Below are 25,406 nucleotides of genomic sequence, written 5' to 3' on the forward strand. Positions count from 1 at the left end.
AGGGGGGAGACTGCGGGGAGTAGCCCCCCCCCCTCCTCATTGAACCCAGCCCTTCGGGGTCCCGCCGTCCCAGGGCTTCCGTGGGAGGGGGGGGAAGGAACCTGTCACAGGTGGGCTTTAATCAGCCAGACGCCCCGCGACCTCCCCCCCCCTCCCCAAGGCTCTCCGGCCACCCACCCACCCCCCCCCTCGGAGGCGTCCGGTCTCAGATCCCATCCTCCTCAGCTGACCTTCGAGCTGCGGACGATGGGGGGGGGAGACTTCTCCCGAGATCTGCGAGAGAGGGGGGGGGAGCAGGGCGCTGGGGGGGAGGGGGGGAGGCGCCCCTCCACTTTGCTAAGCGGACAACGGGGGAGACCCCCCCCCCGGGTCTCCAGGCGAAGGTCGCAGGGCGGCCCCGCGGAGGAAGGCGCAAACGGGGGTGGGTGGGTTCCGGGGGTGGGTGGGTGTGTGTGTGGGGGGGTGTCCCGCCTAGCCTGCCCCCCCCCTCCTCCTCCACCCTCTTCCTCGCTGCCTTTCGGCTCATGAATAAAAAGAGGTTTGGAAAGAGGCGGGTGGGGGGGGGAGAGGGAGGGAGGGAGAGAAAAGAGAGGCAGAGCCGCTTCACGCCCAGCCTGGCCGAAAGTTGCCTTGCTGGAGCAGCCCCCGTTCAAGCCTCTTCTGCCCCCCCCTCCCACCCCACCCGCCTCCCGACCCCCCCCCCAAAGTAGCACAAAATCAAAAGTCGGGCAGAGAGAGAGAGAAAGAGACCGGCGGCGGCGGCGTGTGAGCCCCCTTCTCTGTGCCCGGCTGCCCGCCCGGTGCCAGCTGCTGCATTGGGGGGGCCTTCTCTCTCTAAACCCCCCCCAATTAAGGAAAGCCCCCTCCCCCGTCCGCCCGTGCTGGCGCTGCCGCCCCCGGAGAGGCTCGGGGAGGGTCGCTGCGCCCTCCCGCTCCGCCTCGCCGCCTCCAGGGGGGTTAAGACTCCGGCGCTGCCTCCTCTTCTTCTTCCTCTTCTTCCTCTTCCTCTTCCTCTTCGCTGCTGCCGCCGCCGCGGACTGGAGCATGGCCGCCCTGCCCGGGACCGTCCCGAGGATGATGCGCCCGGCGCCCGGGCAGAATTACCCCCGCACCGGATTCCCTTTGGAAGGTAACCCCGGGAAGCCCCCAAAGCCTCCGAGAGAACGGAAGGGTCGCCGCTGCCTTTCCCCCCCCCCAAATATTTTTATTTAATTTTAATTTTAATTTTAATTTTAATTTTAATTTTAATTTTAATTATTTTAATTTTAATTTTAATTTTAATTAATTATTTTAATTTTAATTTTAATTTTAATTTTAATTTTAATTTTAATTTTAATTTTAATTTTAATTTTAATTTTAATTTTTTTTTGCCTCCCCGGCCGGCCTTTCCCCCCGAAAAAGAAAAAAAAAAAGCCGCTTTTTCCTTCTTCCCCTTGGGCGAAGGAGAGACGCCGCGCTATTCTTCCCACCTTCCCCCCCCCTTTCCTGGGATTGGGAGGGGGGGGGCGGGAAAGGAAAAAAAAAAAGTCGGACTTGCAACCTAACCAACACCCCCAAACGAACCCACCCACCCCCCCTCCCAAAAAATAAAAAAAAAAGTTTAGCGCGCGTCCTTCGGAATTGCCAGCGGACGCCGGAGAAGATAGGAGAAAGAAGCGGCGGCGGCGGCGGGGAAAAAACGGGGGTCGCTGCTTCTGGGGGGGGGGAGAAGAGTCGGCGGGGCTCTTTTCGGGCAGCCTGGCCGGGGAGGGGTGGGGGGAATGGGGGGACAGCTTTGGACTTTGGACCCCCCTCCCAGAACCCCGTAAAAGACGCGCGGAGCCAGTCCGTAAATCCTGGGAGGTTGAGAACGAAGTCTCGTTTCTGCTGGGGGGTTTTTTCCTTTTTTGGGGTGGGGGGGTGGAGGGTCAACGGGCAGAAGGCTTGGCTTGCTGCCCATCTGCCCTCCACCCCAACCGGGCGGCTCTTTTCGTTGACCGCGTTTATTCAGAATTCTTGGCATTTCTTTTATATTTCTTTTTCCTTCTTCTTGCGATTTAGTCGAGAAAAGGGGCAGAAAAGCCGCGCGTTGCGGGCGCGGGGGGTGTAGGGGGTCTTTCGCAAAACTCTGCCGTTTTTCCTCCCTCAATTTGGTGGGGGTCTTTTTCTCCCCCACCCCCCCAGCCCGGTCTCCCCTTTCCGCCCTGGAAAAAAAAGGGGGGACATTCATTCATCGGAAAGCGACTTTCCCCTTCCTTCTCTCTCTCTCTCTCTCCCTCCCCACTCCGGCACCTTCCCGGCCGCTTTTCTTGGCCGCTCCTCCGGCTGCGGAATTAAAACAAACTCGGGGGGCTGGGGGTGGGGGGGGGCTGGTCCCTTTTCTGCATTTATTAAAGCAAATTGGGTGCCTCCGAAGCGTGCTCAAGTGGAGCCGGGGGGAAAGCGGCGGAAGGTGGGGGAGCCCACGCCGGCTGCGAAAACACACACACACACACACACACACACACACACGCGCGGCGGGGATTTGGCCTGGAGTGGGCTCCTTCTTCTGGAGCGAATGGAAACGAAACGAGTCCGGGGGGGGGGGGGAAGAAAAAGAAAAGGTGGTGGTGGTGGTGGGGGGATCAAAGGATTACCAAAATATTTGTACACCGTGATGGAGAATAATGACTGCCCGCCGCCAGCAGCGCCTGATGCTCCACTCAAGGCTTAGCCGTGGCTAATGAGATCTCACTCCGAGTGACTTCGAATTAGCGGCGCGTGATTCTTGATTAAACAGCCAGGCGAGGTCTGGAACCGACTTAGCGTGCAGGGAAGTCGGGTGTGTGTGTGTGTGTGTGCAGAGGGACAGACAAACCCACACACGCACTTAACACAAATCGACACTTTTTATTATTATTATTATTATTATTATTATTATTATTATTATTATTATTATTATTATTATTATTATTATTATTATTATTATTATTATTATTATTATTATTATTATTATTATTATTATTATTATTATTATTATTACGCGGCTGGATCTGGACCAGCCGGCCAGAGAAAATGGCAAAGGATTTTGCGCGAAGCCCGTGGCGCAGAAACCTCCCGATTAACCGGCCAGACTTGATATCTCAAAGGGGTGAGAGAAATTGACGTGTTCTCCTGGGTGGGTGGGTGGGGGGAAAAACGGGGAGGGGGGGCGAATTAAACTCCGAAAGAGGGGATAGGGTCCCTCCTTTGGAAAGACAGAAAGTTGCGGGGCGGGGGGGGGGTGGTGGACGGAGATGCGCGGCGGGTTTCAAATGCGTTTGAACCGCGCGCCGACGGCGTGGCGATCCGCTTTTCATTTTATTTTATTAATTTTATTTTATTTTATTTTATTGAAAGGAAAGGTAAAGAAAGGGGAGGCCGTGAGGGGGCGGGGGGAGGAAAAATCTTGTTTTTTTTTAAGGCGAAGGGAATCTCGTTTTAAATCGGAACCGGCTTTGCCAAGCGGCTTTGACAAAAGAAAATTAGACGCCTCTCCTCCTTTTCATGGGTGCCCAAAGTAGGGGAAAAAAAATAAGGGGAGGGAAGGGGTGTTTTTTTTTTCGGGTGCTACGTGGGAAGAAGATTCTTTCGAATTTTTAGGGGGAGGGAGAAAAAAAAAAGCGCGTCCGGAGACTTGAGGGGAAAGCTTTGTCGTCTTTTTGTGTTTAAGGATGTCAAACTTCTCCGCTGAAAGCAAACCAGGTGTCAATAAAACACCAACCAGATGTAAACGCTGGGTGCACAGCTGGAAAAAAAAACCCCTGAGGAAAACCTTTGTAAACCTTTATATTTAGGTTAAAAGTGGAGAGAGAGAGAGAGAGAGAGAGAGAGAGAGAGAGAGAGAGAGAGAGAGAGAGAGAGAGAGAGAGAGAGAGAGAGAGAGAGAGAGAGAGAGAGAGAGATCCAATCTGGGTGTGGGTCGCCGGGACAGAGAGTTGGCAGCACGCTTTGGGGATCCTCAAGGATGGCACTAAACCATCATACGCTCGACCGGTTGGTTGAATTTGTCTCACACCCAGGACTGACACCAAAGTGACTAGGGTAGTGGAGGGCACTAACGAAAAGGCACTTTTACACACACACACCTCAGTTAAACTAGGTAGTGTAAGTATACACCCTGGTTTACGTAAGAGTAAGCATCTTGGGCACGACCGCATTCAGCATCCTAGTGAGGCGATATGATGGCACAGTCAACCAGATGTTTAGACTGGATTCAGTATTTTGGTCCACCTATTGAGTCCTTCCCAAGGATTTGGATTATTATTATTATTATTATTATTATTATTATTATTATTATTATTATTATTATTATTATTATTATTATTATTATTATTATTATTATTTATTATTATTATTATTATTAATTATCATTATTATTATTATATCACAATAATGCTGAAAAGCTAGTTGTGGCAGAAAGTTTTCGCAATTTCCTTCTTTAGTTGTTAAGTGGGCATTTTAATTTTCTCAAAGAGAAGGTAACTTCCGTTTCTTTGTAGGTTGGGAAATAAACAAAACAGGTGTGTGGTTTTTTGGTTTTTTTTTGGTTTGGTTTTTGAAAGGGAGATCTATTTGCCACGTTTACCTTTCCGCTCGGTTTAATTCTGCCGCCATCCGTGAGTCCTGGGAATCTGCGTTTGGGCTGTGCAAAATTTAGCATCGTCCCTGAGTCCTGGGAATCTGCGTTTGGGCTGTGCAAAAATTGAGCATCATCCGTGAGTCCTGGGAATCTGTGTTTGGGCTTTGCAAAATTTAGCATCGTCCCTGAGTCCTGGGAATCTGTATTTGGGCTGTGCAAAAATTGAGCATCATCTGTGAGTCCTGGGAATCTGTTTGGGCTGTGCAAAAATTGAGCATCATCCCTGAGTCCTGGGAATCTGTATTTGGGCTTTGCAAAATTTAGCATCATCTCTGAGTCCTGGGAATCTGTATTTGGGCTGTGCAAAAATTGAGCATCGTCCCTGAGTCCTGGGAATCTGTATTTGGGCTGTGCAAAAATTGAGCATCGTCCGTGAGTCCTGGGAATCTGTTTGGGCTTTGCAAAAATTGAGCATCGTCCGTGAGTCCTGGGAATCTGCGTTTGGGCTGTGCAAAAATTGAGCATCATCCGTGAGTCCTGGGAATCTGCGTTTGGGCTGTGCAAAAATTGAGCATCGTCCCTGAGTCCTGGGAATCTGTATTTGGGCTGTGCAAAAATTGAGCATCGTCCGTGAGTCCTGGGAATCTGTTTGGGCTTTGCAAAAATTGAGCATCATCTGTGAGTTCTGGGAATCTGTTTGGGCTTTGCAAAATTGAGCAAACCGCAAATCAAGCGGGGTGTGTGTGGGGGGGGAATGTCTTGTTGGCTGCTCGGTGGTGGGTTTGTCCCATTGTGTGGATTCAAGGACTCAGCATCTCTCTCTCTCTCTCTCTCTCTCCCTCTGTGCCTGGACTACCTGCATGGTGGATTGGGCCCAGATGGCTAGTTCCGCCTTTGTAATGAGTGGGTCCCTCGGACGCAGGCTGCCTGCGGGGCTGACTTTTTATAAGGGATTTCTCCTCCTAAAAAAGGCTTTGGACAGACACCTACGGGGGTGGGGGGGCGGGGAAGAACACACACACACACCCGTATTTCCAGAGATCAGCCTTCACACCCAAAGCGCCAACTCTTAAAAGCAGGAATGTAGAAGCGGAAAAGCATACACACACAAGAGAGTTGAGGCACAGGGGGTTTTTTCCCCTTTTCCCCATCTTTGGTAGGAAGAGGAGACCCCCCCCCATGGACTGAGGCAAGGAGGCATCCCCCACCCAAGCCATTAATTAGGGGGCTTTGAATGGCTGCAACTGCGCAGCCCCCAATTGTCTCTAATCCCCTTTCCTGTAAATAGAGCAGAATTCTGCTTGGTTTTCCCCCCCTCTTTTTTCTAAGTTACGGCACCGAGAGAGGAAGGGAGAAGGGGTGGTGGGGGGGGGGTTGTCTGCATCCTCCTGGTAAAACCAGGGCTGGCTGCTGGGGGCTTCGGAGGCGCCCGGATTCCCTTCTGCCCTCCCCGAAAGATAATGCCAAGTACGGCTAGGAAGAAATGCGGGTGCGGGCAGAGACCAGGTGGGTGGGAAACGCACTGGTAGAAATTGGGTTGTCTTCTTGTTTGGCGAACCTTGGCGTTCCCGACATTTATTTAAGCCGCCCTCCTCACCTCTCCTAAAGATTGGTGAGGGCGCGGCCCCTGTTTCTTTTCTGGACAACCCCCTCCAGGAGAAACGGAGAAGGTGGGAGAGGAGACACCCCCCCTTCAGCTTTCCACCGGGGAAGAGCTGACCACCCCCACCCCCCCTAAAAATGGGCAGGGGGAAGCAAATGTTGGATGATCTCCAGGAAAAAGGAGAGGGGGTTTCGCTTTGATCTCCTTCACCGGCTCCTTCTTCGCAACAGGGACCTTCCAAGACGGATCAGCCAAGAGGCCGTTATGGTCCTCCGAAGGAGGGAGGGGTCTCCAGGGTCCTGACCGCACCCCTCCCCAATTCTCAGCCACAGCCCTCTCCTTCCCACTTCCTGTAATTCTCAACGGGATGGATGGTCGACGCTGTAGTCTATGGCTAAGAAGGGACAACCCTTGTAGACCGGGCTGGCAGACCTTGACCCCTCTTCCTCCTGTGTCTTCCCTTTCTCTCCCCCCTCCTCTTGCAGTCTCGACCCCCCTGGGCCAAGGCCGAGTCAACCAGCTCGGAGGCGTCTTCATCAATGGGCGTCCCCTGCCGAATCACATCCGTCACAAGATTGTGGAGATGGCGCACCACGGCATCAGGCCCTGCGTGATCTCTCGCCAGCTCCGGGTCTCCCATGGCTGCGTCTCCAAGATCCTCTGCCGGTACCAAGAAACGGGATCCATCCGGCCGGGAGCCATCGGTGGCAGCAAGCCCAGGGTGAGTGAGGGAGGGACTCAGAAGCCCACCCGGTGAGGAGATGCCAATTGATTGGGCAGGGGAAGTAGAGGCAGGTCAAGAAGCGGGTGATGGCCCCTGGAGTTAGATGGGCTTAGAGGACGGAACCGCTTCATCTAAGCCTTGCTACCTTGCTACCTTGAGCTGCTTCCCTCAGATTTACTCTTGAGTAGACCCCCCCCAAAAATACCACCACCACCCCGATCTGGTCTCTCCCTTGAAGAGGAGAAACACGTTGGCCTTCTACCCTTTCTTAAGAAATAGAAGGAAGGGTGATTCATCCGACCTTCTTGAGAAGTTGGCCTTCTAGGTTGAACATGACATGGACTTCCCCAGATCAGACCAGCTTTGCACTCCAGTGGTAGTTTGTAGGACTTGAATTTAAAAGTGCATTTTTGTTTCCTTCCTCCCTCCCTCCCTTCCTTCCTTCCTTCCTTCCTTCCTTCCTTCCTTCCTTCCTCCCTCCCTCCCTTCCTTCCTCCTTCTTCCTTCCTTCCTTCCTCCCTTCCTTCCTTTCTTCCTTCCTACCTTCCTTCCTTCCTTCCTCCCTTCCTTCCTTCCTCCCTCCCTCCCTCCCCTCCTCCTCCTTCCTTCCTTCCTTCCTTCTTCCTTCTTTCCTTCCTTCCTTCTTTCTTTCCTTCCTTCCTTCCTTCCTTCCTCCCTCCCTCCCTCCCTTCCTTCCTCCTTCTTCTTTCCTTCCTTCCTTCCTTCCTTACTCCCTCCCTCCCTTCCTTCCTTACTCCCTCCCTCCCTTCCTTCCTTCCTTCCTCCCTTCCTTCCTTCCTTCCTTCCTTCCTCCCTTCCTTCCTTCCTTCCTTCCTTCCTTCCTTCCTCCCTCCCCTCCTCCTTCCTTCCTTCCTTCCTTCCTTCCTTCCTTCTTCCTTCCTTCCGGAACCCCTCTTGACCCCAAAAGCAGGTTGCCACTCCAGACGTGGAGAAAAAGATCGAAGAATATAAACGGGAGAATCCTGGCATGTTTAGCTGGGAGATCCGAGACCGGCTACTCAAAGATGGCCACTGTGATAGGACCACTGTCCCTTCAGGTGAGAAGGAAGCCAGACCACAGAGTTAGGCTTTTAAATTCTGTATTTCCTGACCCGGCTCCACAATAGAATAGCAAGCATCTTTCAGCTTAAGGAGGCGACCTGTAACTGGACTTCACTCCATTAGCCCAACTTTAGGCCAAGTCTAAACAAGCCACAGGGGGACGCGGTGGCTCAGTGGCTTAGGACGCTGAGCTTGTCGATCAGAAAGCCGGCAGTTTGGCGGGTCGAATCCCGAGTGCCGCGTAACAGAGTGAGCGCCTGGTACACGTCCCAGCTTCTGCCAACCTAGCAGTTCGAAAGCACGTAAAAAAAATGCAAGTAGAAAAATAGGGACCGCTACGGTGGGAAGGGAACAGCGTTCCGTGCGCCTTTGGCGTCCAGTCATGCCGGCCACGTGACCACGGAGACGTCCTCGGACAAGCGCTGGCTCTTCGGCTTGGAAACGGAGATGAGCACCGGCCCCTAGAGTCGGAAACGACTAGCACGCATGTGCGGGGGAACCTTTTACCTTTTACCTAAACAAGCCACAAGGACTGGCTTTGCACAATTGCAAACATTCACTTTCTCTACCCACCCAAGCCCTATATTAAATTTTGGGTTCGGCACTGTGGCAGACTCAGAATATTCTGATTAGCTGGAGATGGAAGAAAGTTCTAGCAACCTAGCCAGGTATCATTCTAGCCACTTTATTAGAAGAGATTTTCAGAAACCTTTTCTCATCTTCACCAGAATTTGGGCTGGACCCTTTCAACACGGGAGGAAAGATTTTCCTTTAGCCATAGATTTTTGTAGCACCATTCTCAGTTGACGTGCTCAAAAATGGCCTATGCAATATTCAGGCACGACTCTTTTAACAGCTGAAAAAGTGGAATCTAGAAGCCACTTTAGCTTCCTCGTCCTTGAAGAAGGCCTAAGTTGGTTACGGCTGACAGTTTAAATGAAGATCTGAGACCAACACCTTAGTCTGAACTTCAGTGCAATATATCAAAAATGCAAGATTATTTTTTTTTCCCCTCCCCCTGCTTGCAAGTCAAAAAATTTTTAATCGTGGCCATTTGATGATGTACTTGCAGGAAACCCACACTTCATTTTAACATTTTTAATTTGTCCTCCTGGTGAGAAAAGGAAATACAAGATAAGGAGACCTTTGGTGTGTTTATACACAGTGCTTTTTTTGTAAAAGAAAAAGGTGCCGGAACTCACACATGTCATACAACCCGCCTTGCCTACCCTACAAGGTTCCATCCAAAAAAGGTGCCGGAACTCCGTTCTGAGCGTTCTATGAGAAAAAAAAGCCCTGTTTATATATATATATATATATATATATATATATATCCCGAGTGCCGTGTCACAGAGTGAGCGCCTGTTACTCGTCCCAGCTTCTGCTAACCTAGCAGTTCGAAAGCACGTAAAAATGCAAGTAGAAAAATAGGGACCACTACGGTGGGAAGGTAACAGCGTTCCGTGCGCCTTTGGCGTCCAGTCATGCCGGCCACATGACCACGGAGACGTCCTTGGACAAGCGCTGGCTCTTCGGCTTTGAAACGGAGATGAGCACCGGCCCCTAGAGTCGGAAACGACTAGCACGCATGTGCGGGGGAACCTTTACCTTTACTTTAACATAATTTGAATAATTTGCACAAATAATGAGCTGTCATAAGTTGACTATATCCTGTAGATAAGCCTTGAGACAGGCCAAAACAGGAATGAAAGAGTTAAGTAGCAAGGTGCTTTCAAAAAAGCCTTGACAAATACTTAACATATATTTGCCTTGCCTTCTAGCTAATAAAAAGAGAGAAAGAACCTGTGGCTCAGGAAGTTAAAACACTGCCTAATATATAATCAGCCCAGATTCGAATCTCAGATAAAGGGTATGACTGACTGATGAGAACATAAAGAGTTCGAAATGGCCATCTCAGCCTCCCAAATTCTTTATTAGCAATTTGAATATATATATATATATAAGCAGGCATGACATGAAAAAAGAGGTCCAGGAATTTTCTAGAACCTTGAAGAACGTTTCGGTGTCCATGCAGAGAGTTTTCGGCCTTCTGCAAAGAGTGCTGTCCACGGTAACCAGAACGGGTTTTTTTTTTAAAAAAACCCCACAGTATAATCTTAACTGACAACAAAAAAACATGAGTCCACCCATTTCAAAGCGACTTGTGCTCTCCATCCCACAGATGTATTTATTAAGAGGAGAATGGTAAAGGCAGGAAAGAGTTTGTGGTTTGTGTTTTTTTCATGAGCTGCTTCTAACTTTTGCTGGAGCGGAGAGCCCTTGTTTCAATTTTCTCTGGGCCTTTATAACCCTTCTGGGTTTTCGCCCTGTCCGTTTTCATGGTTCTGTTTCCCATCCTGGAAATAAATCACTTGCAGGCAGGGAAAGCAGAGGGGTCCTGCAAGCGTCCTGTTTCGCAAGCTATTCGCTCCGGAGCAGGGGGTTTGGCTGCGATTGTGTGCCTGTTGTGAGCCTTCAAACCAGGGGGTCCTGTGGCCGTCGTCCAGTCCTTGGTTAGCGTGGCATGGCTTAGAATATTACCCCCTCCCCAAAAAATAAATAAATACATGAAGCCTCTCTGGGGCCTGCTGAAAACAGGAACAGAGAATATTGCAACATCGCCCAAGAAAGCGCCATTTTTACTCCGGAAGGAATTTCGTTTTAAAAAGGGCAGAAGATTCAAGAGCGGCAGGTAAGGGCTGCTGCGTTTACAGAGGGGCAGACACATTAACCCGTCAGAATGAAATAGCTGCAAACACTCAGCCCCCACCCACCCCGTTGAGTTTGTTTCACTGGGTTTGTTTAATTTTAATTTTAATTTTAATTTTTAATTTTATTAAATTTATATAAATTTAAATTTACCTGCCCAGTTTTATTTCTGGCTTGTCCTGCAAGTTGTTTGTGTCTGAAGCACCCTTGTTGTTGTTTTTTTTTTTAAATATGGATGTACGTTGGAAGGAACCGGGAGTTGTGTGTGACTGCAGTGTGACTTACAAATTCATGGTGCGATTAAGGTGTGTGGGTTGGTTTTTTGTTTTTTTTAAATGACAAAACAAGAGAGGTCCAAACAGGTTCGCGTTGTTTGCCAAAGCTCTCTTTGGGTGATTCGGACTTCCAAGATTTGGCCCAAAGTTCTCTAGAACTCTCAAGCGTTTAATGGGTCTCCAAGGAGGCACAGGATGATGATGCTGCTCAGTCAATTCTGTCTCCTGACATTGTCTTGTTTCTTTGGGTGCAACTCAACTGACAGCTGAGAGTCTGGTGGCACCCTTGGAAGTTTCCTTCTGCCTTGGTGGAAGCTTCCAAGCCAGGAGCAAACAAGGTTTGCGAGGATATCTCCTCACCTTCCAGACGTGGTCGCTTTAGGAAATGAATTAAACAATGCATCCTGGTTTGTTGGTTTGTTTTGGTATGGCATTGTTTTCAGTCAGCATGCTGGCTGAGGAGGATGGGCTTCTGCATAGATGAAAGAAGGTGGCCTTTGGCCAAATGGATTGGGGTGTCCTGCCTTCCCAGGACCCAAGCCTTGGGTCTTGGAGGTGGCTTCTGGGCAGGAAAGTAGAAAGGAACCAATCCATTTAGGTTGGCCATTGAATGGATTTCTTGGCTGGTTTAGACCTTCAGCCAGAGGGCACAAGCTGCCAGCACAGCCCCAGATTGGCCAACCCTGTTAACGTTTCTGGTGTCGGGGTGCAACACGCAAACCCGCACCCGGAAGGTGTTGTGACATCTAAATCTAGATCAAGCCAGAACCTGTCCTGGTGGTTGTTTTTTTTTTTCTTTTTGTCTAAACTTTTCTCAATTCCAGGCAGCTGCTTTTCGGTGGATCTCCTCTGGGTCCCCTTTCCCTTCCCAAGCAGCTTATATTTGCTTCTTCTGTCTTTGACTGTCTGAGGTTTAGTGAGTTCGATTAGCCGCGTGCTCCGAATCAAGTTCGGGAAGAAAGAGGAAGAGGAAGACCACGAGAAGAAAGAGGAGGACTGCGAGAAGAAGGCCAAACACAGCATCGATGGCATTTTGGGGGACAAAGGTAGGCACTGCTTAAAAAAAAAAATCTCTTTTTTTTTTAAAAAAAAAAAGTTTAGAGGTTCCCCTTTTCAATCTCCTTGCTCCCTTCCTTCCCGAGTAAATGAAATTCACATCACGTTTCCCGTTTGTGATGACTTTCCATGTGTGCTGTGCCCCTTTCATTCTGTTAATTTATTTTCTGCCCTTCCCAAATGATGGGTAAAAATTCTGTAATTATCAGTTTCCTGGATATTTTCAAGGTTTTCCTTCCGAAGAAATGTGCGCTTTTACCACCAACTTTTTTTTTTTTCTTCCCTTCTCCTTGCCTGCTGATTTGGCAAATGCGGACCACCATTTGTCTGAAATGGTATAAGGTTTACCTGCCTGAACAGGGGGTTGGACTAGAGGATCTCCAAGGTCCCTTCCTTACTCTGTTATTCTGCATTCTGTGCTGTTTGCTATTTGGTCTACATTAAATTCAGCACATGGGGACTCTTGAGCATCTAGATGTTTACTTGACTGGATTGCCTGCGAGGCTAGCTTTCTCTGATTAGGGGAGAGGCAGTTTTCGTACAAGAAACCAATGCTTTATGCCTTTGTAGTGAAGTTGAAATTGTTGTTTTGTTGTGGCACTTAAGCAAAAATTACTATACGTGCTTCCAAGTGTTATTTCATCCTGGCGTCTAATTCAACAGAATGCCTCATTTCAACTGAATCTCTACCCCAAGCAACCTTACAGTTGGAGAAAAAGAGAAATCGGTGTAAAAAAATAAGCAAGGATCCATATGTTTATTTCAGTTATGCAGATGGGTGTGTTTGGTTTCCATTTGAGTGTGCAATTTGAAAAAAAAAAGTGAAATATTAGCCCTTGCTTTGAGGAAACAAGTTGTTTGCTTGATTAAGATATCTTCAGACAGGTGAAATTCAAGCTAGAATAAAACTTTCTTTGGGGAAGCAATAAAATCTTGGAGGCCTTTTCCTGACACCTTAAGGAATTAGCTAAATGTTAACAAAATTGGAACTATGCAAGACTTTTTTTCCCCCCAATATTTTAAAGAATGAGCTCTAAGGAATCAGATTTTTTTTTTAAAAAAAACAACACAGTATATTTAAGAGCAATTTACCTCTGTTTCATATAATAGACCATCAGGATTAGTATATTTTCTGGTTAAATAGGAGGGGGAAAAAACCTTAGTAGAAATTAATCCATTTTTTATTTTGTTTATTTTATAACTTATTTTGTATTGGCTGTTGAGGTGCAGAGCTATTAAACACACGTCTTCACTCACTCTACCTGGGGCCCTGTGTTTGTAATAAAGTTCTTAAAACATTTGGGATTTTAGATTTCCACTTGGAGACCAAAAAGCCTACAAACGGGGGGGGGGGGGGAGGAAAAGAAAAAGGATTTTTTAAACAAATTCTATTTCACCGTTACAAGCCATGTTTGAATTCATAATAGCGGCGAACCGACAACATTAAATATTTTATCATAAACTCTCAAAGTTTTGAATGTGGGAGAGAGAGAGAGAGAGAGAGAGAGGAGAGAGATCTGAGCACACACATCCAAAGATAATTTTTAGACATTAACAAATACACAAGCTATTCTTCATGTGGACTTCTGCCTTGGTTTCCTTTTGGTTTTTTTTTTAAAAAAAGCGCCCAAAATATAAATCAGAAGTAAGAAGAACATCTGCATTTGACAGGATGTTGTCCTCAGAGGTTGGGATGCACCATCCCTGAGACTTGGCGAAGCCTTCGGATAAATTAAGATTCAAAGGGTTTATTTTAATTTTCAAATTTAAAATAAAAGAAAATAAAATACGGTAAGCGAAGGGGAAAGGAAAAGGAGGGCTGGGGATAAGGAAGATGCAGAAAGGAAGAGGCAGAAAAAGGCTTCTTTCTCTCTCTCTCTCTCTCTCTCTCTCCCCCCCCCCCTTCCGCGTAAATTCACCCGAGAATTACAGATCAAATTGGGAAAGACACAAATAGGCCCCCAGAGAGAGATCACTTTCCTCTCTGTTTTGTTCTGTGTTTTTTTTTTGAACCTTGACTGATCTTTAAAGACAAATCTTGAATGCTGCTAATAAAAAATTAAAGGAGTGTTTAGAGGGGGGGGCAGGAGGCGTCGTAGCCCACCGAGGCGTCTTGTCCTTGTTTTACCCTCCAGCATCCGAAGGATGGGCTTCAAAGGGGTGGGGTGGGGGGCGGGGGAGGAATGAATTCAGAGGGGGGTGGGGGGGGAGAAATCTGACTTTTTTTTTTAAAGTTGAAAAAGGAGGCAGGGCGGGGCCAGTTTTGGCGGCTGGGAAGCGGAGTCACTACGGATCACTTATTATTATTATTATTATTATTATTATTATTATTATTATTATTATTATTATTATTATTATTATTATTATTATTATTTTGGAGAGCGGCTGCATGCGCCTTAACTGGCTGGGTTTAAAGAGATCAATTCTGCCGGTCTGTTGTTCTCTCCTCTAAACGGTCCCCAGAAATCTCCCTTGACAGGTGACTGATGGAGAGGGGTGGAGGGGGTTGGGAGACATCAGATTCAATTATTCGGGAATATCGTTTGGAGGAGAGAGGTGTGTGTGTCGGGGGGGGGGGAGGAATCCAGGAGATGCCCAGTTAAACTCTTTTTTTTTAAAAAAAAAGAGATTCTGCCCGCATTGGAGGGGTGGGGGTGTCCCTCGAATTAGGGGGTCGTCTTGCAATCGAATGGAGCCGCGGACCTCTTTCTTTCTTTCTTTCTTTCTCTTTCTTTCTTTCTTTTTCTCTCTCTCTTTCTTTCTTTCCTTCCTTCTTTCCTTCTTTCTTTCTTTCTTTCTCTCTTTATTTATTTATTTATTTATTTATTTCTCTTTCTTTCTTTTTCTCTTTCTTTCCTTCCTTCTTCCTTTCCTTCTTTCTTTCTCTCTCTCTCTTTCTTTATTTCTTTCTTTCCTTCCTTCCTTCCTTCTTCTTTCTTTCTTTCTTTCTTTCTTTCTTTCTTTCTTTCTTTCTTTCTTTCTTTCTTTCTTTCTTTCTTTCCTTCTTTCTTTTCTTTCTTTCTCTCTCTCTCTCTTTCTCTCTTTCTTTCCTTCCTTCCTCTTTCTTTCTTTCTTTTCTTTCTTTCTTTCTCTCTCTCTATTTATTTCTCTTTATTTATTTCCTTCCTTCCTTTCATCTCAAAGGGGGGGGGGAAACTAGCTTTTAAGAAAAAAAGGGTTTATCTCTCTTACCGCCTTTTTTTTAAAAAAAAAAGAATGCACGTTTTCTATATTTCGTTACGGGGGGTGGGTGGGTGGGAATGAAGGGAGAAGGCGTCGCCACGATCTCGCGTTCGGCCGAGGCTGCCTTTTGGTCCCGCCGGCCGGCGCGGGGCGAAATTCCCTTTCGGGGGACGCCGCTGGGACCGCTGCAAAAGCCGGGAAGCGAAAGGGATCTTAAGAGAGTCGGCAGGCTTTTTTTGCCTTGGCGCCGGCTCGGGAGCAGCGCTGAGTTGCGGCGCCCGACGGAAGCCGGCCCTTCCCCGGCAGGCGAGAGTTAGGGAGCCGGGGGGGGGGGGCTTTTACTGCCGCAGCCCCCCACCCCCACCCCCCCAGCCCAGAAGCCGCCGCGCTCCGTCCCGCCGAGTCGGGAGAAGGCATTTCCGAGGAAGCCTCGCTCCGTCCCGGCGAGGCCGTTTCAGCCAGCTCCGCCGAGCGGCTGAAAAGCCCCCCACCCCCACGAGCGGGGCGGGTCACCCTCCCCCCGGGGGGGGGAAGGAGTTGCCCACCGGCCCGCCGGAGGTTTTGTAGGCTGGAGTTGCGCCTGGTCGGAAAGCGAGACGAATCTCGTTTTCCGACGATTTAATTTACAGTCCCATCGGGCGGGGGGGGGGGGAGCCTCGAGGTCCGGTGTTGGGGCAGCCGAGACCCCCCCTCCTGTTCTTCCTCCTCCTTTCTCTTCTTCCTGCCCCTCTTCTTCCTCTTCCTCCTCTTTCTTCCTCTTCCTCTTCTTCCTCCTTTCTCTTCTTCTTCCTCCCCCTCTTCTTCCTCTTCCTCCTCTTTCTTCCTCTTCCTCTTCTTCCTCCTTCCTCTTCTTCTTCCTCCCCCTCTTCTTCCTCTTCCTCCTCTTTCTTCATCTTCCTCTTCTTCTTCCTCCCCCTCTTCTTCCTCTTCCTCCTCTTTCTTCCTCTTCCTCTTCTTCCTCCTTTCTCTTTCTTCTTCCTCTCCCTCTTCTTCCTCTTCCTCCTCTTTCTTCCTCTTCCTCTTCTTCCTCCTTTCTCTTCCTCTTCCTCCCCCTCTTCTTCCTCTTCCTCTTTCTTCCTCTTCCTCTTCTTCCTCCTTTCTCTTCTTCTTCCTCCCCCTCTTCTTCCTCTTCCTCCTCTTTCTTCCTCTTCTTCCTTCTTCCTCTTCTTCCTCCTTTCTCTTCTTCTTCCTCCCCCTCTTCTTCCTCCTCTTTCTTCATCTTCCTCTTCTTCCTCCCCCTCTTCTTCCTCTTCCTCCTCTTTCTTCCTCTTCTTCCTCCTTCTCTTCCTCCTTTCTCTTCTTCCTCTCCCTCTTCTTTTTCCTCCTCTTCTTCTTCCTCTTCCTTCTCCACGGGGGTGGCCCCTTCCCCTCCGCCGCCCCCGAGTTGTTGAACTTCGGGGGGCCGAGGGGCGGCCGGAGGGCCGGGCGGGCGGGGGCGTCTCTTCGGGCAGCGGGAGGCCGGCTCGGCCCGAGGCTTCTTCCTTCCTTCCTTCCTTCCTTCCTCCCCACCCCCCCCCCGCCGCTGGCAAGCCGCCCCTTTGCAGCGGGGTCGAGGGGGGCGGGCAGCGCCCTCTTATTCTCATTCAAAGGCTCGCGCGGAGCCAAGTCGGCGAACAAAAGCCGGGCGAAAGAAAGGGAAGTAAATTATTCCGCGCCCCCCCCCCGCCGCCCACCGTTTTGTCCGAGGGCCGCGCCGTCTGTTGGGGGGCGGGAGGAGGGGGGGGCGGCTTTGTGCCCGGCTCTCTCTCTCTCTCTCTCTTCCCCCCCCCCCCGCCGGCCGGGCTGTGGCTTTCGGGTTGGGTGGGTGGGGGGCTGCACGCCCTGAGTCACCCACACCCACCCCCCAAGCCGACTTTTGGGTGGGTGGGTGGGTGGGGGGTCTTCGGAAAGGGCCCCCGATTCCCCTCGATCCGCTCTGGCGGAGGGCTCCAGGTTTGTGGGGAAAGTGGAAGGAGGCTCGTTGTTGCTATATTAAGCAAGCCCCCCCCCCACACACACCCCGCTATCAGCCAAACTGCCCCCCCGTCGAGAAAAGGGGGCTTTTCCCAGGCACCCACGAACCCCCACCCCCAAAGCGGCGCTCGGCTCCCCTCCAGCCGCCCCAGGAATCGACTGCCGGGCTTCGTCCAGGTTGATTTGGGGGAGGGGGAGGGGGATGCGGGAGGGGGTGGGGGTGGGCCGTCATCCCGAAGAAAGCCAGGCCGGGAGCCTCCTCGCGAGTAAAGCCCTTTTCCTCCAGCATCCTCTCCCTCCTTGCTGGGGTTTCCCCCCCCCCACCACCACCTGCCTTGGGGACCATCCTGGCCGCATCCTTCCATCCTTCGTCCTTGGGGAAACGGAGTAGAGAGATTTTGCGGGGGGGGGGGGGATCTGCCGAGTTTTCAATCCATATTTTCAGATTTAATTCCTTCTCGTCCCCCCCCCTTTTTTCTCTTTCTCTTTCTCTCTTTCCCTTTCTTTTTCTCTTCCTCTCTCTCTTTCTCTCTTTCCCTTTCTCTTCCTCTCTCTCTTCCTCTCTCTCTCTCTCTCTCTCACTTTCTCTTTCACTTTCTCTCATCTCTTTCTCTCTTTCCCTTTCTCTTCCTCTCTCTTCCCCTTCCCCTTTTCTCTTTCTCTCTCTCTCTTTCCCTTTCTCTTCCTCTTCCTCTCTCTCTTCCCTTTTCTCTTTCTCTCTCTTCCTCTTCCCCTTTCTCTTCCTCTTCCTCTTTTTCTTTCTGTCCCTTCTCTTCCTCTTCCTCTCTTTCACTTTCCTCTTTCTCTTCCCCTTCCCCTTTCTCTTCCTCTCTTCCTCTTTCTCTCTCTCTTTTCTTTCCCTTTCCCTTCTCTTCCTCTTTCTCTCTTTCCCTTTCTCTTCCTCTCTCTTTCCCTTTCTCTTTCTCTCTCTTTCCCTTTCTCTTCCTTTCTCTTCCTCTTCCTTTTCCTCTCTCTCTTCCCTTTTCTCTTTCTCTCTCTCTTCCTCTCTCTCTTTCCCTTTCTGTCTTTCACTTTCTCTCATCCCTTTCTCTTTCTCTCTCTTTCTCTTTCCCTCCCTCTTTCCCTTTCTCTTCCTTTCTCTTCCTCTTCCTCTTCCTCTCTCTTCCCTTTTCTCTTTCTCTCTCTCTTCCTCTCTTTCCCTTTCTGTCTTTCACTTTCTCTCATCCCTTTCTCTTTCTCTCTCTTTCCCTTTCTCTTCCTTTCTCTTCCTCTTCCTCTTCCTCTCTCTCTTCCCTTTTCTTTCTCTCTCTCTTCCTCTCTCTTTCCCTTTCTGTCTTTCACTTTCATCCCTTTCTCTTTCTCTCTCTTTCCCTTTCTCTTCCTCTCTCTCTTCCCTTTTCTCTTTCTCTCTCTTTCTTCCTCTTCCCCTTCCCCTTCCTCTCACTTTCTTTTCTTTCCATCCCTTCTCTTCCTCTCTTCCTCTCTTTCACTTTCCTCTTTCTTTCTCTCTCTCTCTTCCCCTTCCCCTTTCTCTTCCTCTCTTCCTCTTTCTCTCTCTCTTTTCTTTCCCTTTCTCTTCCTCTCTCCCTCTTTCTCTCTCTTTCCCTTTCTCTTCCTCTCTCTATTTCTCTTCCTTTCTCTCCTCCCCCTTCCTTTTCAAATTCTTTCAACAGTCCAGAAATCTCTTTTTTTTTCCCCACCATTTGAATAGTCTCTGCCCTTTTCTGGATCTTTGGCAAACTGGACGGGCACTCGTTCCTCCTTTGCCCACCAGTCCGATCTCTGGTCTCAAAGCCCAGATAGGCCGGTTGTTCCAACGGGGTTGGAGTTGGGGTGAGCAGCTGCTGAACCCCAGCTTCCCCCCCCCTATTCTCCAAAGCAAGGAACAGAAACGCGTCTCTCCAGTCGCCTTTTTTCCTCCACCTTGACCCACAGTGTCCATCCTCCACAGCCGCCCACAGGGGCCAGAAAAGAGAGAAGGAATTTCATGACAAGGAAAGAGAGAAGGAATTTCGTGACACCCCTGTCCCTCCCCCCCCCCAAAGTATCTAACAATAAAAATTGATTGAAGAAGGGTTTGGATGCCCGGATGACGGCGGCAGATGTTCCCTTCGAACAAATACCCATCTTCCTCAGCCGCAGCAGGACAAGCAGGCTGGGTGTTGCAGTGCCAAGTGGGCCTCGGAGTCCATCCCGCAAGTCCACCATTTTGCCTCTCCTCTCTTGTGTTTTAGACAAGAGGTGGCCTTTTTTTTCCACACACACACCCACTGCTTTTCCTGGGAGCGGTGTGGTTAAAAGAATTATATTATTTATCTTCTTTTTTTTTCTTCCCCTTTCTCCCTCTCTCCTTTGCCATCCGCATCTTGGCTATTTAAAAGGGGGGGGGGGAAAGGATGAAGAAGCTCTGGAAAAGATGAGACAAACACTTCAAACAAACACATCATCTTTGTGTCTGGAGTTGGGGAAGCAGAGATTTAGAAGCTAAATTGGCGGGGGGGGGAAGAAAGGGGGAGGGGGAGAATCTGAAGTTATTTAGATATTAAAAACCATTTTTTTTCCTGGAGGCATCAGGAGTTGCCACCATTCAAAATCCCCCTCCTCTCCTTTCCCCCCCCCCCACAAAGAGCCATTTGGCTGGGTAAAAATACCAAAGACCGAAAAATGTTGAAGCGAGATAACGGCACCAAACCTTATTGTAGGCTGCATCAGAGCATTAAACTAGGATTAACCTCCCTTCCTCTCCTCCTTCCTCCTCCACCCCACACCCCGCGTCCTCCTTCAGCTCCTTTCCCTCCCCCTCCCCACCACCTTTTCCAAAAAAATAAAATAAAAATTCCAGTGGAATTTGTCGAGGAGGATTTTAATGCGTATATCCCCGTTTTTTTTTAGCCTGCAAGCTGAAAGAGACTTACTTGAGTGTTAAGGATAAAGCCAGGGAAGGGGGGTGAGGGAGGAGGAGGAGGAGGAAGAGGAAGGGAGATGGAAATAGTGAAAGAAAAGGAGTTGCAGGGAGGAAGAGGAGGAGGAAGAGGAAGGGAGATGGAAATAGATGTTCTCCTGCTTCAACAGGGGGCTGGACTAGAAGACCTCCAAGGTCCCTTCCAGCTTCTATTCTATTCTATTCTATTCTATTCTATTCTATTCTATTCTATTCTATTCTATTCTATTCTATTCTATTCTATTCTATTCTATTCTATTCTTCATTCCTCCTATTATTCTATTCTATTCTATTCTATTCTATTCTATTCTATTCTATTCTATTCTATTCTATTCTATTCTATTCTATTCTATTCTATTCTATTCTATTCTATTCTATTCCATTCCATTCCATTCCATTCCATTCCATTCCATTCTCTATTCTATTCTATTCTATTCTATTCTATTCTATTCTATTCTATTCTATTCTATTCTATTCTTCATTCCTCCTATTATTCTATTCTATTCTATACTATTCTATACTATTCTATTCTATTCTATTCTATTCTATTCTATTCTATTCTATTCTATTCTATTCTATTCTATTCTATTCTATTCTATTCTATTCTATTCTATTCTATTCTATTCCATTCCATTCCATTCCATTCCATTCCATTCCTTTCTCTATTCTATTCTATTCTATTCTATTCTATTCTATTCTATTCTATTCTATTCTATTCTATTCTATTCTATTCTATTCTATTCTATTCCATTCCATTCCATTCCATTCCATTCCATTCCTTTCTCTATTCTATTCTATTCTATTCTATTCTATTCTATTCTATTCTATTCTATTCTATTCTATTCTATTCTATTCTATTCTATTCTATTCTATTCCATTCCATTCCATTCCATTCCATTCCTTTCTCTATTCTATTCTATTCTATTCTATTCTATTCTATTCTATTCTATTCTATTCTATTCTATTCTATTCTATTCTATTCTATTCTTCATTCCTCCTATTATTCTATTCTATTCTATTCTATTCTATTCTATTCTATTCTATTCTATTCTATTCTATTCTATTCTATTCTATTCTATTCTATTCTATTCTATTCTTCATTCCTCCTATTATTCTATTCTATTCTATTCTATTCTATTCTATTCTATTCTATTCTATTCTATTCTATTCTATTCTATTCTATTCTATTCTATTCTATTCTATTCTTCATTCCTCCTATTATTCTATTCTATTCTATTCTATTCTATTCTATTCTATTCTATTCTATTCTATTCTATTCTATTCTATTCTATTCTATTCTATTCTATTCTATTCTATTCTATTCTATTCTATTCTTTCTTAAAATGTCCTTAGTCAACCCCTTTTTTTTAATCAAGCACCACTTATGCAATAGATACGGACCCCCTCTTCAGCCTGGAGGCCCTTCTAGAATTTGGCCGATAAGGTCGGCCTAACCGGGTGAGGTGTCAACAGAAGACTTCAGCTGTAAGGGAGAGAATTGGCCAAACATTTTGAAGGAATGTCTGTCCAAACGTTGTGATTGCTCTGTTTGCATCCCGTTCCCTGCTTCATTTTCAAGGAGCACTGGAATCTGGTGCACGTTGTCAACAGGATGGGACCAAGTCTCCCTTCCTAGATCTCTTCTCATTTTCAGCTTTGATTTTTCGTTTGCTACTGGAGGGGGGGAGAAATGGAGCTGATTTTGCGTTCTTCAAAGCCCTTGGAGGCCACGTTATTTGACTAATTCCAAAATACCCGCATCAATTTCCATTTTTATTTTTTTTGGGACTGCAGGAACGGTCGACCCCACTTAGGCATTGAGTTGATTGCCGGCTGTCTGTTGGGTCAGCCAGGAAGGCGGCATAGAAACCCTGTTCTTTTTTTTTTAAAAAAAAGTTTTTGCATCTGCACCCCGGGACAGAGAAAGGGGGACCAACAGGTGATTTATCTGACGGAGGGCAGAAAATAGCAGAGCCTTAAAACTTTTTTTTTTGTTTTTTGTTTTTTGTGGTCGTGGCTGTTCAATGAATCATTTCAGTTGCGAAGCGAACCGCCGTGTCGTTAAATAAATCCCGCTGCCCGCTTGTCAGAAGCGGCTGGGAAGGTGGCAAATGGGGATCGCGTAACCCCGGGATGCTGAGCCCGTCATCAACCCATTCCGGTTACTCAATGGCTGACTGTTGATGACGTGTCCATGCTGCAACGGTTAGAAGTGTGGGGACTAATTGTAACTCGACGTTTTCGGGGTTGTTATAACTCTGAACGGTGGCTAAATGAAAAACCAAGGGCTGCTGGTAAGGGTGGACGCTTAGCCTTGTAACTTTTTTCCAGGTTTCTTGCATTCGGGCGGGGGAAGCATCTAAAACCTGCATCGCATTACGAATTAACCTCCCAGCTCAGAGGAAATAAAGTTATAACGTCAGGAAGGGCTGAAAAGAAAGGCTGGCGGGAATGACCCTCTCCATTCCGAAGCCCCCTTTTTCTTCCACCGTCGGCTCCTGTTTTTCCAAAGCTGGAGCCGGATTTTGGCTAAGAGGCACGGAGGCAAGGTCTTTTCAAAGACAACCACCCCACCACCACCACCCCCATCCTTCTCCTGCAAAAGGATGCTTGCCCGTCTTGGCTCCTCCGATTTTTGTGGTGGGGAGACGCCGCCTTTATTGGCCGAGTGACAATAATTTAAAAAGAGGGGCTTCTCCACCCAAAGGGCCCAACGAAGCCAATGTTCCCCTCCCACCGGGGGGGGGGTCCGATTAGACATTCATCCTTACCGACTTAGCTCTTCTCTCTGCCTTCGGCATCGGAAGGAAAAGGCTCTCCGGATAGGCTTGGAAGTCGAGGAGCCGAGAGAGAGAGAGAGAGAGAGAGAGAGAGAGAGGGGAAAAAAATGTAACACAAAGCCCAACGGACATGGATGGGATCTCTTGTGTTTCTTTTATTTCATTGGTTTTTAATTTTTCGTAGTTTGGCGTGTTTTTTTTTAATCCCACCTTTTATTTTTATTTTTTAATGAATAAGTCAGGGCGGTCAATAAACTCCTTCCTTTTCCACCACCTTCTGTTTTTCCCCACAGCAACAATCCTGTGAGGTGGGTTGGGCTGAGAGAGAGAGGGGGAGGAATGAGGAGAGAGGGAGGGAGGGAAGGAGAGAGGGAGGGAGGGAAGGAGAGAGGGAGATAAAGAGGGAAGGAGTGAGGAGAGAGAGGGAGGGAAGGAGAGAGGGAGGGAAGGAAGGAGAGAGGAAGAGGGAGGGAGGGAGAGAAAGGAAGGGAAGGGGTGAGGGAGGGAGGAGAGAGGGAGTGAGGGAAGGAGGGAGAGGAGGGAGGGAAGGAGAGAGGGTGGGAAGGAGGGAGAGATAGAAAGAGGGAAGGAGGGAGAGGGGGAGAGAGGGAGGAATGAGGAGAGAGAGGGAGGGAGGGAAGGAGAGAGGGAGGGAGGGAAGGAGAGAGGGAGAAAAAGAGGAAAGGAGTGAGGAGAGAGAGGGAGGGAAGGAGAGAGGGAGGGAAGGAAGGAGAGAGGGAGAGAAAGAGGGAGGGAGGGAGAGAAAGGAAGGGAAGGGGTGAGGGGGGGAGGAGAGAGGGAGTGAGGGAAGGAGGGAGAGGAGGGAGGGAAGGAGAGAGGGTGGGAAGGAGGGAGAGATAGAAAGGGAAGGAGGGAGAGGGGGAGAGAGGGAGGGAGGAAGAGAGAGGAAGGGAGGGAGGGAGGAGAGATGGAGGGAGGAGTGAGGAGAGAGGAAAGGAGGGAGAGAGGAAGGAGGGAAGAAGAGGGAGGGAGGGAGAAAGAGAGAGAGAGGGAAGGAGGGAGAGAAAGAAAGAGAGGGAGAGAGGGGGAGGGGGACCCAAAGTCACCTAGAAGTGATATTGGCACCAAGATCAACACAATTGGGTCTCCGTGCAACATTTGCATTCAACTCACCCTTTAACCCAGCATCTGGGGTTACTTGAGGGTCAAGGGGTCAAGGGGGAGCCTTCTGCCCCCCCCCAAGTCTTCCAAAGCTGCATTTAAAAATGAATTTAGGGATGAAACCCCACAGAATTTGGGTTTGAGCTGTTAGACGCTGGAGAAAATAAAAAAAACATCCCCAACATTCTAGAATCTGCTTGAATTCTGCTCGGCTCGACAACTCCTGGCAATGAGCTGGACCAGGGGAGTCCCATCTTGGGCAACTTTTAAGACCCGTGGGCTTCCAAACACCCCCCCACACACACACACACACCCAAATTCCCCAGCCAAGCACGGGAGTTGGAAGTCCACGGGTCTTAAAAGTTGCCCGAGATGGGACGCCGCAACCCCGCCGTGAAGCTTTACAGCCAAACCGGGCAGGATTGTAGCCTCCCAGCCCTTAATCTTTGGTACAGTTGGGACCAAGAACCTCAAAAAGAGTTTGGGTCGAGTTTCCTTTGGGGAATGGGTGGGTTTTGGGGGCACCCCTGTTCTCCTAACCCCCCAGGTTGGAGGATGCTCCGCTAGAAACCACGGCCAAGGCCGCCGGTCCCAAACTCCCCTTGGCTTTTTTCCAACTCGGCGTCCAGCAGAGGAGGATTAAAGCAGAGCCAGGGATGGTGAAGTGGAGAGCAGCGTATCAACTATTTTCAGATGTGCCCGTGGTCTTTTAAGAGGTTCGCCATGCTCCTCGCCCCCGGGCGGGGTGTCCTTTTAAGTAGGAAGGGGAGCCCTTTTGCCACCCTCCTCCGTGCCGGGACCTCCCTCGCCCCCGCCCCCTCCCGTTACTAAAATTGGAATGAAGCACTCGGCTTGACCCTTCGGAAAAAAGGGATAGAGAGCAATAGACTCTCTTTTTTTAGCCTTGGCCCACTCATTGCCTCCTTTGTCCGAAGGGCCTAAAGTTCACAGATCAAAGTGACCTATGGTGACCTCTGCCTCTAAAACATGGAGGGGGGAGGAGGAGGAGGAGGAGGAGGAAGGGAGATGGAAATAGTGAAAGAAAAGGGTTGGGATGGGGGAGGAGGAGGAGGAAGACCCGTGGGCTTCCAACTCCCCCCGAATTCCCCAGCCAAGCACAGGAGTTGGAAGTCCACAGGTCTTAAAAGTTGCCCGAGATGGGATGCCGCAACCCCGCCGTGAAGCTTTACAGCCAAACCAGGCAGGATTGTAGCCTCCCAGCCTTTAATCTTTGGTACAGTTTGGACCAAGAACCTCAATAAGAGTTTGGGTCGAGTTTCCTTTGGGGAATGGGTGGTCAGTCCAACATAGGAAGCCCTTGGTTGTTCCGTTCAATCTCTCCTCCATCTTTCTAGGCTGACGCGCTCCGATCCTTTAAGCGTTTCCTACAAAAGGTACGGGCCCCGGGTTTTAAGGTCCCCAAATTTAAGATCTTTGGGAGAAGCTCTCGGCCACCGT

At 48.6% G+C, this 25,406-nt stretch overlaps 1 protein-coding gene across 3 annotated transcripts in view; it reads left to right on the forward strand.

Annotated features, from left to right (window-relative positions):
- Positions 1–1,044: 1,044 nt before the first annotated feature.
- The window catches only part of PAX7 (paired box 7), a gene marked incomplete at its 5' end in the record, with an annotated part of 107,287 nt that continues 82,925 nt past the window's right edge, over positions 1,045–25,406 (forward strand). Inside the window, 4 exons of one of the 3 annotated variants that reach the window (XM_081341176.1) lie at positions 1,045–1,129; positions 6,668–6,903; positions 7,835–7,964; positions 11,864–11,998. In XM_081341176.1, the coding sequence (XP_081197302.1) occupies positions 1,045–1,129; positions 6,668–6,903; positions 7,835–7,964; positions 11,864–11,998 (586 nt within the window). The remainder of the gene's footprint in view (positions 1,130–6,667; positions 6,904–7,834; positions 7,965–11,863; positions 11,999–25,406) is intronic. The other 2 variants (XM_081341177.1, XM_081341178.1) reach the window with 2 other exon arrangements.

Source organism: Vipera berus (assembly GCF_964194415.1).
Source record: "Vipera berus genome assembly, chromosome: 17".
In the NCBI taxonomy this organism is placed as follows: Eukaryota; Metazoa; Chordata; class Lepidosauria; order Squamata; family Viperidae; genus Vipera; species Vipera berus.